The sequence below is a fragment of the Callorhinus ursinus genome, unplaced genomic scaffold, assembly GCF_003265705.2.
Source record: "Callorhinus ursinus isolate GAN/ISIS: 27379988/994484 unplaced genomic scaffold, GSC_fseal_2.0 scaffold11, whole genome shotgun sequence".
Lineage (NCBI taxonomy): Eukaryota > Metazoa > Chordata > Mammalia > Carnivora > Otariidae > Callorhinus > Callorhinus ursinus.
In genome coordinates this window covers 8,070,844-8,083,495 of record NW_027397073.1, presented here as the reverse complement: position 1 = coordinate 8,083,495, position 12,652 = coordinate 8,070,844, and the positions used below count along the sequence as shown (strand labels likewise).

Genomic DNA, 12,652 nt, shown 5'->3' with positions numbered 1-12,652 from the left:
AGAGGATCATCCCCATATACCAGGTCCCCTATCCCTTTTCCCAAAGCTAGATGGTTTGCTTGAGATAATGTGTTCTGCATGCTCTATAGAGGTTTCTTCCTATTAATTCAACATAATACATAACACAATGCTAAATGAACAATAAGTCTGTAACAGTCACAGATCAGAGGCAAAAATTTAAACCTCTTAATGGATTATGAATACGGGATAAAAAAGAGTCCCATCGTAAAGTACCTAAAAAGCTACAAACCATATATGAAGTCTTAACACCTATAAGAATATTGCATTTTAATCACAACATTTAAAGCATTTTCTTTTCTAAGCTACTCAGAAAGAAGTCTTAGCTATTTTTCCCCTAAACATAGTGTCACTTAATAGTGACACACACAGGCACTTAGTACATACAGAAGAGTAAGCTAATGAATTAGATACTACAAAAAGAATTGACTTAACGTAAACAGTTATCACTGTAGCAACACATGAGTAGTTTACCATTAAGGTTTTTGCTGGATTGGGGCACCTGGGTGGCTTCAGTCATTAAGCATCTGCCTTCGGCTCGGGCCATGATCCCAGGGTCCTGGGATGGAGCCCTGCATCGGGCTCCCTGCTCAGTGGGAAGCCTGCTTCTCCCTCTCCCACTCCCCCTGCTTGTGTTCCCTCTCTCACTGTGTCTCTCTCTGTCAAATAAATAAATAAATAAATAAATCTTTAAAAAAAAAAGGGTTTTTGCTGGATTTGTGGGTACTATTTTTTTCACTGATTATTTATCTTTATATACCCACACTCCTTTATACATTATTTTACTTTATGACTCCATTAGATGACTCAAATGATCACAAGAATTTGCTATGTTTGAGACTTTATTCTACCTGTTGGTTTATTCATATTTCTCCTTCTATTGGACTAAGCATTTCCTGGACAAGAAGGATTCATTCTGGTCTTCCTTTAATCTCTAGAGACTAATACTCTAGTTAGTAAACACTGAGGTGAATACGACTGACAATGTGAATGAACACAGGTACATGTGTTCATTCACATGTGCAGGCCTAATCAACACACAACACAAGATTGCCTAGACACGAGAGCTTACTTTCAGGAGCAACAGTTGAAAGCAATTTCTCAAACATTGTTAAAAGCTTATTTCAAGAAATCAATCTCTATCTACAGTAATTCCTGCCATTGCTCTGGTCTTCTCTCAAAGTTTTAATAACTTGTTTGTTTGACTGTAATTCCAGCCCTCACATGTAACTGCTCTCTAGCTCCCTGTTCCCAAACATCAGTAAGCCAATACCATAAATTCACAGCAGCTGCTAACATGGAAACACACAGAAAATTAATTACTCTTTCCATATAACCTTGTAGTAGTGTAGTTCAGTAACTATGCTAAGAATCTTATACTATTACTTTTGATTTTTTTTCTTTATGCTACAGAGCCAGTCTATCACAGCTGTGATTTCATCCTTGAAGATGTCTGTGAGGATTACTATGTCCTCTTCACTCCACTGTCATTACCAAGTCTGGGCTTTCAGCATCCTACAGCAAGATGCATACAAAAACTGACCTACATGATTTTCTTGTCTCTAATTGCTTTTCTTTTGCATCGTACATGTTGCTGCCAAAAACATTTTTATCAAGTCAACTGCTTCTCAAAAATGTCCATTACTTCTCAATTGACAACTGATAAAATCTAAAACACCATGACGTGACAGACCTCTAAAATCTGGTCTTATACTTCATCTTATGTGTGCTAGCCACTGTGCAAGGGATTTTGAATATGAAATGTTAATACAATCCTCACAACCTTCAGGATTATTACTTTCCCACTTACAGACATAGAAACTAAAATTGAGAGGTTAAGGCCTTTCTCAAAGCCCCAGAAGTAGGCACATGGGAAATTTGGGATTAAAACATAGGCCTATCCTGGGACTCCTGGATGGCTCAGTCTGTTAAGTGTCTGCCTCTGGCTCAGGTCATGATCCCAGGGTCCTGGGATCGAGCCCTGCATCAGGCTGCCTGCTCAGCAGGGAGCCCGCTTCTCTCTCTGCATGCCACTCCCCCTGCTTGTGTGCATGCTCGCTCTCTCTGACATATAAATAAATAAAATCTTTAAAAAACAAAAACAAAATAAAAACAAACAAAAAACCCCCGTAGGCCTGTCCTTTTCCAAAGCTGTATCCTGAGCATAATCCTGATTTCCTAGAAAGAAATGTGTATTACACAATTCCACTTTCTTCATTGATTAAAGGAAAAGGGAACCTAGATGTATTGAATACTATAAGGGACTGGACATGTGCTACATCATTCAAATCTCAAAAAAACCAATGAAAGCCACATGACAATTAAATATTTACCAATGCAGACATCTAAACTTAAGAGATGTTAAGAAACTTTTCCCATTTTACATGGCAAAAGTAGCAGGCCGAAGCAGGATTTCAATTCAGGTCTGCTTTCTGAAGCCATGCTCTTTCCAAATTTCTATGATACTTCATACTTCTCTAAACTTAAATTCTTCTTTTCTCAAATCCTTTAAGATAGGCATTGGTAAACTTGTCTGGAAAAGGTCAGATGACAAATATCTTAGGCACTCTGGCTACTCCGACAACTCTCATTCTGAATTCACACAGCAACATCAACTGTTTGACACTCAAATTTCTGTAGTTGCCGCAGGTAAACAGCACATCTCAAGGGGGCTCAAAGTAGGAACAATGGCTTATACATACATGTTAGGCAGAAGATTAACATACATGCATATTACGCATTTGATGGCTAAATCACTTAACGCATAAAGTATACAATCTTTAATTATTAAAATAACCTTAATTTACCTGAGCAAAAAATAAGTATTTCTTCCTCCTACCTTGAATACTGCTTCACATTAAGTAAAGCATTTTCACTATGAGAACAGTAAAATAATAAACTGAGTAAGTGCTTACTGGAATAGGAAGTAGCATCCATCTTTCCAACTTTAACTGGAGAACCAATACTTTTCATCTCAAGACCAACTTCATTCCAAATCGGTTCCAGTTTTTTACAATGGCCACACCATGGTGCATAAAACTTGTTGGGGGAAAAAGAAAAGACAACCACTAAAATATTGTGCTATTGTGTATATCAATCTTAATTTTTAAAGACTCTCTTTGACTAAGTGATCTGATGAGTTCATTTCAGATAAAAAGTCTAAATATAATTTCTGAAGTAGTTACATAATAAAAGGCAAAACACACACACCACGAATCTAATTAGTTTAACTTCTAGCATATACGTCAACACTGATATTACCTTAAGTTCATTTAAAATGACTACTTATTCCTATTTAAAACAGATAATTTACAATAAAAACAGCTTTGCTTCAGTCAGTCTATGTCACATATAAAATGAATACACATACATCACACACATCTCTTAAGCGTTCGTGATGAACATGAGTCTATTTCTATTACGAAAACCCCAACACAGCAGGTACCTTTGCTACTTAAATATAACTACCGGTAAGGCATGAGGGGATCACTAAGATGACTGGCTTGGCATAGGGACAAGTCAGGTGGATTAAACTAAAACCACAGTTCCTTTTTCTTCAGGATCACCAGAGGGCTGAGGTGGAAATAGGTTCCTCTAGTACAATGGTGTAGGGACACTGCTTGTTGTACTTTCATGAAATAAGACTTATCTATTCTTTAACATCATATTATGGAAACATTCGAACATGCACAAAAGGAGAGGAAGAATTAAACAATGGACTCTCATGCCCCATCGCTTGGCTTCAGCAACTGTCAACTCTGCTATTCTCATTCCATCTCTTTTGCTGCCACTCTACATTTTTACTGAGACAAGATAAAAGGAATCCCCAACAACATGAGGTTTAAATACATTCTAAACTTGAAAGTGAAAAAAGGAAGTAAGATGAAAATTTGATTTTGTTCCCCCATTAAGATGAAAATAAGATTTTTACTGTCAAGTGATAATAACATAAATAATTTCTTGCATAACAGGAAAAAAGAAGAGTGAATTTAGTAGTAAAATCATACCACAATCTCCCTCAGACATAATCCATATGTTGGCCTCTTCAGAATTTCAGCAAAAACAGGTTCCCCTGCCAGGGACCTTAAGGCTCTGAGGTTCATTTTAATGTGATAACCTACGTAACACTACGTGACAAAACCTGAATAATATACATAAACACTAACCATATATTACCATGTATGTGTGGAGGAGAAGAGAAAATAATTCTTAAAATGGCAGGGGTAGTTAATTAGTACAAAAATTTACATACTCACATCTACAAGCCAAATGTCATCTTTCCGATTGTCTTTAAACCTAAAAAACAAACATGAGAAAACAAATTTCTGATTGCATGTTTGTTTCTACTTTACGATATGTAGGGCTGATAAACTGATAAATACTGGAGCATGGAACAAATTCTTTCAACAAGTTTTTATGTAAAATTTTTACTAAGTGACCTCTAAATCTTATCCATTAAACATCTTTTAAAAAGTAGAGAACTGATAATCAGAAGTATAAAATAAAAAAAATTTGGGTGCCTGGGTGGCTCAGGTCCCGATCCCAGGGCCCTGGGATTGAGTCCCACATCAGGCTCCCTGCTCAGTGGGGGGGTCTTACTTCTCCCTCTCCCTTTGCAGCGCCCCCTGCTCATGCTCTCTCTCTGAAATAAATAAAATCTTTAAGAAAATTAAATGAAAAAAAATTTGGTGGGACTTGGTAAAACACAGATAGAGGCCTTAGCTCCCGGCCCCTCTGTTCCGTTTACTCCTGTGCATTACAGTTAGCATAGCTAAACTGAGGCTGCTATCCTTAAAAAGGTCTGCTTCCAAGACTGACCCTTGGTTGGCATCCGGGAACTTGAATTTCAGGAGCGTTTCCACCTTTTCCTGGTAAGATAGCTCACTGTTCCAACACTGTGCAAACAAAGTGGTTTTACGATGACATCTGCTTTCCTTCCCGGATCTGAAATTTTGGTATAGACTAGGCAGGAAGGTCCTTACATGACCATCCCCCAATAAGAATCCCTAAGCACTGAGTCTCTAATGAGCTTCCTTGGTAGAGAACATTTCAAACATGTGGTCACAACTCCTGATCGAAGAATTAAGCACATCCTATATAACTCTACTAGGAGAGGACTCCTGGAACTTGTTCCTGGTTTCCTCTGGAATTTACCCCACATTGGCTTTTCCCTTTGTTGGTTTTGCTGTGTGCCCCTTCACTGCAATAAATCATAACTGCGACTTCCACAATAGGCTGAGCCCTCTGAGTGCTCCTCATCAATAACCAAGCCTGGGAGTGCTTTTGGGGACCCCCTGACACAGGAGCCTACAGTCAAAGAATTTTCCTGAAACACGGTTCTGATCATCCGATCATGTTTCTCTTATTTGACACCTTCTAGGTGCCCTTCCACCACCTACAAAAAGAAGTATAAATTGCTACACGTACTCATGTGCTGGTTCCAACTTATCTTTCCAATCAAATATAAGCATCCTATGATTCCTAATCAACTCATGGTATTTATCACAGCTAAATTCACAATGTTTGTTTGACTTTCTACATTCTTTCATGTTCACATCCTATCCAGCTAAAAGCATTTCTTACTCCATAATGCCTTCCTAAATTCCTCACAGCTAGAAACAATCTCTCCACATCATCTTTATCCTCTTTAGGATTCTTACCAATTTCCACACATTGTCTTTACATATTATCCAACTATAAATATGCTTGTTTCATCTCTTAGTACCTTGCACAGTGACCTATATTTAATCTATATTGAATGAGTGACAAAAGTTCTTTATGGGGTTATTTTAGGAAGAGTCTTGAACCTACAAAGAGAACACATGTCCAGTATCTGAGCTCTTCAGTCCAACAGCACTCACATCTGTCCAGCTGTGACACAGTCTGTCCTGAACCATGGGCAAGGATAACACCCTTAATCGATCCCCCAGGTTGGTAAACCCAAATCTTCTGCCTTTGCTCCCCTCATGTTTAATAAAAGTTCTACTGTACATACCGTACATCACTTTCTTGAAGCAAAGACTCATACTCTGTACCCAGGGGCAAATGCAGGAGGTTACTATCTCCTAGTCCTTGATATTTAATAGCCATTTTCATCTCCCACTGATCTCAGTCTTTGGGAAGGAGTTGGTATGGAAGTCCTTTATAGGTGCCCCACAGGGACTATAGAGTCAGTAATTGTCAAACTGAAGGAAGGGGACAGATAACCTGGCAAAGGAGCTGATTTGGGGAATTGCTGCATTGAGACCCAGGCCCGAGATGTAGAGTCCAGGCTGGGCTAATCTTATCCCCTCTCATCGGCTGATTAAGCCCATACTTCAAATGTTCATTAAAACGCTCAAGTACCCCTGTGGATTAGGGGTGATATGGAGCACAGAGAGTCTGTTGTATGCCCATGACTGGGCCAACTGATGGGTATGAGCATAAATTCCAGGACTGTTACCAGAGGCAGTGTTCTCAGGGAACCTGAAAAGGAAACAAATGTGGCCTTGCAGGGCCTGGAGAGTGTGGCTGGAGTCTGAGGAATGCGTGGAAATGGCTAGGCGAAACCCAAAGAAAGTGCCAACTGATATCACAATCCACTGAAACACGATCGATGGCAAAAGGGGCCGAGCCTGTTCTATCTGCTGAGAATGCCCTAGCACATACACTTGAAGGAAACTGTTTGGGGGCAGTAGTTTTAGCCTTGACCAGGGTCTGACAAGTGGGATGGCTCTTTCATGCTGTTTTTGTGTCTTCTGACCACAGTGGCGGCCTGTGTCCTGCCAGCCCCATTAGGATGGTATCTGAATCTCCACGGGCCATACTCTTGTGGATCCAGGAGGCAACTGATTGTGCACCTGCTTGCTCTGGTGTGGAGAACAATTCAGTTTCCACATTGAGTTAAAAGCATGATATGCTCATTGGTTATGTTTCCTTTTGCAGCATAGGGGCCTTTCTGGTGAGCATTCACACAGGTTACAAAACACTCTCGATGGGCACTGCACAACGCACAGCACTGCTGAGTCACTATGCTGTACACCTGAAACTAATATAACGTTGTATGCTATAAAAACAATTAGGAAAAAACACTTACGAGGAGCAGATGATCTTCATCCAGATGTCTCATATCCACAGGAGGCCCTGTTTTATATGCTACACAACCAAATGGCCAAGCCATTAGCCACAACCCATGAGACAGTGAAAAACATAGCAGAGCTCACTTGCTGGGGCTGGAGCAATGAGCAGGAGGTACAGGAACAGTGGGGCAGATAATATTCCACACTGCATGAAGCTGCCCACGGTGTGACGGCTCTTTACCATACTTGATGAAGGACAGGTCTCTTTCAGGTTGGAGGGCAGCCACACCCAATTCCTACAAGTTAACCCACAGGAGCCATTAGTGACCAGGCCCATGGATGGTCCTAGAGGTCTGTCTGGGTCCCCATTAGGCCAGAGGAGGCAATGCCTCCTTTGGTGTTATTTCTCAGGTGGAGGGGTAGTCATGAGACCTTTTCATGGAGTTGCAAGACTCCAGATGGGCTCCTATAAGTTCCATTACCACTTCACTAGAGACCCAGAGCTGGCCCTATTTAGCAACATGACTGGAAGTTCTGCATGTGAGCCTACTAACCACACTCATCCAAGGCCAGTAACTGCCTCTCAAAGGGAGTGTATCTTTCAGCCCATGACGGGTCTATGCTGGCCTATAGTGTTCGTCCTGCCTCAGGTTCTGATCAGTGAACTGAGAGTTTGCTGACATGGGTAATTCAAATGGCAGAGGTGGACCAGCGGGGCTCAGGAGAGGGGCGGCTTGGTGGCCTGCTGGAGGGCCTTCAGGGCATCCTGTTGGTTGGGGCCCCTCTCAAGAGCAGCAGCCCTTCTGTAACCTGATGGAAGGGTGCCATCAAGATCCCCCAGGGCTGTGTGACAGCACCAGTAGCCACATAGGCCCACAATCCCTGGGCTTTTTTTTGGGGGGGGGGTCAAAAAAGGTCAAAAGTTTGGTAACAATCTCCTCTGGAATGGATGTTACACTGCTTCCCAGATCAGGCCCAGGAATTAGGTCCTTGTATGTTGCCTATGTTAACAGCCCAGCCACACTGCCACTTGTGAGTCTTCATGGCATCCAGTCCTTGTTGGGCAGTGCCCTGTCTAGGCCCTCTAGGAGGTTCTCATCAACCTAACAGAAATCCAGTGCTCCCTCCAGAAGCAAGACTTTTTCCAGACCATGGCCTACCCTTTGATAGCAGACAGATAGGAAATTAAAGAGCCTTGTAGAAGGACATTAAGGGTGTGCTGGAATCCACTTCACATGAAGGAAATTGACCCTGATCAGTGTGCTGGAGGGGGATGATGGAAAAGGCATTTGCAATGTTAACTGCTACAGACCAAGCTAACATCCAGTAGCCTCTTCATGACATCAGGTACCACCCAGTGGCAAGAGCCGCACTTTGATACTGAGGGACCTATAACCAATAGCCAGTCTCTTGGTACCTAAGGCCTTGTGCAAAGGCCAGACAGGGCTACTGAATGGAGAAATAGTCTCACAGAGGACTTTGTCTTCCTTCAGCTCAGTAATCAGGATGGCTATTTCCTTTACTCACCAGGCAGCCAATATTGTTTACCTTTCAAGACAATGGCGCTAGGAGCTAGTAACCAAGTAGGTTCAGAGTCGTTCACATGTTCCACTAAAATGGCCCTAATTATAGCAATTCCCACTGGGGCTTAGAGGCAAAGGTGAATGGGAGTACACAGAGACAACACAACTATACCAGTAACACATTTAGTAGTAGGGGCTGGAAAGTACTCACCCTGAGCCAAGCCGGGGTAAAAGGGTCATCACAGACTCAAAACTGGGAGGCATTTTATGTATCCTCCTCATCCCAGTAGCAGGGGAAGTAGAGATCACACTCACTTGTGCACGGATATCCAAAAGGCCCAAGAAGTACAATTCTCCCCCGCTTCCCCAGTGAACTCTGACCTTGGCAGAGGATGTCCCGCCCACCCTGGGGACAGAGGGACCTCAACATAACACCTATTCAGGGTCTGGGTAGATGTTTAGGACTCTTCCGCTCATCTGGTGGGGATACTACTTGTGATAGTTAGAAGGCTTAAAAGGGTTTGGTAACAAGCAGGAACATCAAAAAGAAACCTAGAAATCTGAGTCTGCATAACAGTTTCATTATCCACTGTTTCCTAGTCTCTCCACGTAGACCCAAGGGATCACCAAGGTGGCTCACAGGACCACTACAGCCTCTGGGAGCAGGGCGGCCATTTTCGGTGACAGGAAGCGTATCACGGGTGGGCCAGAACTGTCAGGTTCACACTGCACCCAGCTGGGAAGGTGAGGGTCTTAGGTGTCTGTGTCTGCTCACCTCCTCCTTCCTCCTCCTCCCCAGGCAAAAGTCACCACCACGAGGGCATTCTAACGGAGGAAGCCTATAGTGACACAGCCCTCAAGACATCAAGTTTAACAAGATTACCTCCATGTTAACACTATGGTTAACAATATGGCTCCCTCAGGAGCGCCTGGGTGGCTCAGATAGCTGAGTGACTGTCTTCAGCTCAGGTCATGATCCTAGGGTCCTGGGATCGAGCCCCGCTCCATGGGGAGTCTGCTTCTCCCTCTGCCCCTGCCCCTCCCCCTGCTCGTGCTCGCTCCTGTGCGCTGTCTTTCTCATGAATGAATAAAATCTTAAAAAAAACAAAAAACAAAAAACGAAAAACCACAATGGTTCCCTTCAGAATCCGTTGTCACTCCCCAATGTCCATTAGCACGGCTAGTGAAGGGGCCCCTGGGATCCTCAGGATTTCTACTCTTCCAGAACAGCACTGTGCTCACATGACCACCCTGCTACTGTACCAGTTTTGTTGTGTAGAGGCAGTTAATTAGGACAACAAGCCAAACTGAAAGTAATAATCAAGTCTTCATTCACTTACTGTGACAACATAAGCCAACAGGAAAAAAATTAAAAAAAAAGGTGCCAGCTCCTCAATGTTCCATTTTTCCAAGCGGAACAGTACCAGACGAGGGTCAGGTGGATGCAACATGGACAGGAGAATTCACCTCACTACAGAGGAGCATCCAAAGGCTTCTGCTTCTTTATGAACCCATGGGCAGGGGAAGCAAAGAGGGGAAGGGACAGGAGTAGAAAAGTACTGAGTCCAAGCAAAGAAAAGTCCCTCCGCCAACCCCCTAGATAAGGAGGTCTCAGTAGAGATGCCTAGAAGTGCCCCAGGTGAGGGCCCCAATAAGGAGGCCTCCAGAAGAGGCAACTTGCACGTGCTAAATATGCATGTGAGCCTGGCTAGCCTAGGGACCTTAGTCTATGATTACAACTCCCTCCAGAGACTGCAATGCACTGGCTGTGCACCAAGTCTAGTGTGGGGAGAGCAGCTTCACCCCCCAAAGCCTGCCAGGAAGCCTTGTAATTGCCTATGGTCAGGCCTGAAAGATCACACATAGGATTTTGGTCTGTCTGGAGCTGGACTCCTCACCCACCCCGACTATAAGCAAGGCTTTGTGATTAATGCTATGGTACTATAAAAACAAATATACAGTATGGTTACTAAATTCCAGCACCTGCTCAATCATGATATATGCAGAGAAGCTAACAAATATAATGAAAAATGATAAAACAGAATATGGTAGTTAGTAAACTCTGTTGAGTACAACCCCATTTCGTACACATAACACTCAGGACAACTTCTGAAAAAAATTAGTGCCGTATAAATATTGCTCATTACCCTCTCTATTATTAAAACAGATTCACTGAAACATTTGGATAACACCAGAGTTTAAAGAAGTTAAGATGCCATTTAAAATACACACATACTTACGATTCATCTAAATCTTCTACAAATCCTTTACAGAAAGCCATATCAAGTAAAAAAACTGGAAAAAAGGAAAAAAGAACAAAATGTTTACAGTAATGCTGACTTATTGTTTCATACTCCATGCTTAGTCATCTATAAAATGTTTTTCATTTTTTACAATCTACCATAAAATCCATCACTGATCCATTCCAAGGCACAAACAACGCATAAGCATATGTAGTTCATCCCTTTACTAAATACTCACTCTGCAGGCACCTACACTGCCACCGGCAAGGTTTATGCAGGCTAGTAATTCTGAAACACACAGGTTCTCTTTCAATATGTTTTTACTCTCATCACTTTTTTCCTCTTTGCCATCCCATCTTTTTTTTTTAAACATACGAAATCGTTCTATATTTCTCCAGTAGTAATTATCTCCTCCTCTGTATAAACTCCAACTACCATTCAAAATACTATGGTTTTTTTTTTTTTTTTTTTCAACTTAACAGGTAGAAACAAAACCGAGCTACATCTGTAACACTAACAGTCCTCACGGCCGGGCACGCAGGGGGAACCAAAGGGCTGCTGAGGAAGCGCACAGCCCACAGTGAGGACCAGGGCAAGCGATGCGGGCGAGAGGAGGCTGAGAAAGGCCGCCACCTACTCTGATCACTTTTCACACTCCACAACCCGTCAACCTGACCATGACCTGTCCTTGGCCATACCCCCGGGTGGGTAAAAATTCTCCGGGCGTGACAAGAGTCGGAGCCTAAAGCCAAAGCAAGGTTTGGCCACAGGCTGTGGTGGTGGAGCCTTCGCCCTTTCAGTGCAGTCAGCGCTACTGAAACTTGCTGCCACACCAAGCACAGAACCAAATGGAAGACAGGCGCATCTTTTTCTGGCACTGGTCCCGGGCACAGCCGCGTCGGGGGAAGGACCCAGAAGCTGGGGGAAGGACCCAGAAGCCGGGGGATATCTCGGTGGATCCCAGAGCCTCTCTGCACCCTGGTGGGAGAGCCCTGTGCAGGGTCGGCGCCGCTCGGCAGAGGGTCCCCGCGCCCGCCCCCATCGCCCCCGCGCGGCCCTTACCTGTGGCGCAGAGCCGCAGGCCGGCGCCGCGTCTCCCAGCTGCCATGCTTGCTGCAAGAGAGCTGCAAAAGCCACGGAAAAGAACGAGACACCGGCGGCCGCTGCTTGCGCTCCCGGAAAAGGAAGCTGCCCGTGGGCGCGCGGACGAGAAGCCCGGCACGGAGAGCGGGGGCGGGGCAGGCCGGCCTCCCCTACCCTCCCAGGACCTCGCCGGCCGCCGCCTCTGAGCATGCGCGGAATTGCGGCGCATGCGTGGAACTGGGGCGCTTGCGCAGTCGTGCCTCCAAATCTTGTGCGCTTCCCGCTGCGTTCGGGAGCGTGGGAACCTAGCAAGTGGGCGCTTTCCTGTGGGGGCGGAGCGGTGTGTGGAGTTGGTGGGCGTTTCCGGGAAGTTAGATACCAGCTAAATTTAGAGGGGAAAATGAGATAAACTCCAAAGAAGCTGGAGGTTTAATTCTCCCAGGTCTTTCACTTGCTGCTCCCGTGCAGCGAGCGATCAGATTCGTGAAAAGAGGTGGGTGTCAGCGGTGTGTAGAAAGATGGAAGGCTGTGGATCGATGTGTGAGCCTTCATCTATTTCCAAAATAAATTTGGCATCTTCTTTGAACCCGTTTGCGAAGTGAGATACCTGCTCTAGTAGTAAGCTCTGTTAATGCGTTTTTGCCAACTAGAGGAGTCCCATCTTAAAAACTGTTTCTTTTGGAACCCGAAAAAGTGAAGTTGATCGATACAAGTTTCTGATGATTCG

General features: G+C 43.9%; 1 protein-coding gene across 6 annotated transcripts in view; it reads right to left on the bottom strand.

Moving 5' to 3' along the window:
- Nucleotides 1-12,115, bottom strand: part of TMX3 (thioredoxin related transmembrane protein 3) — a 48,461-nt gene extending 36,346 nt beyond the window's left edge. For 4 of the 6 annotated variants that reach the window (XM_025886527.2, XM_025886525.2, XM_073898071.1 and 1 more), the window contains exons 1-4: nucleotides 11,905-12,115; nucleotides 10,840-10,894; nucleotides 4,275-4,314; nucleotides 2,934-3,057 (exon numbers count right to left, since the gene is read on the bottom strand). In XM_025886527.2, the coding sequence (XP_025742312.1) occupies nucleotides 2,934-3,057; nucleotides 4,275-4,314; nucleotides 10,840-10,894; nucleotides 11,905-11,950 (265 nt within the window). In that variant the 5' untranslated portion in view covers nucleotides 11,951-12,115. Of the gene's footprint in view, nucleotides 1-2,933; nucleotides 3,058-4,274; nucleotides 4,315-10,839; nucleotides 10,895-11,904 lie in introns of those variants that run through there. The other 2 variants (XM_073898072.1, XM_073898073.1) reach the window with 1 other exon arrangement.
- Nucleotides 12,116-12,652: the final 537 nt, after the last annotated feature.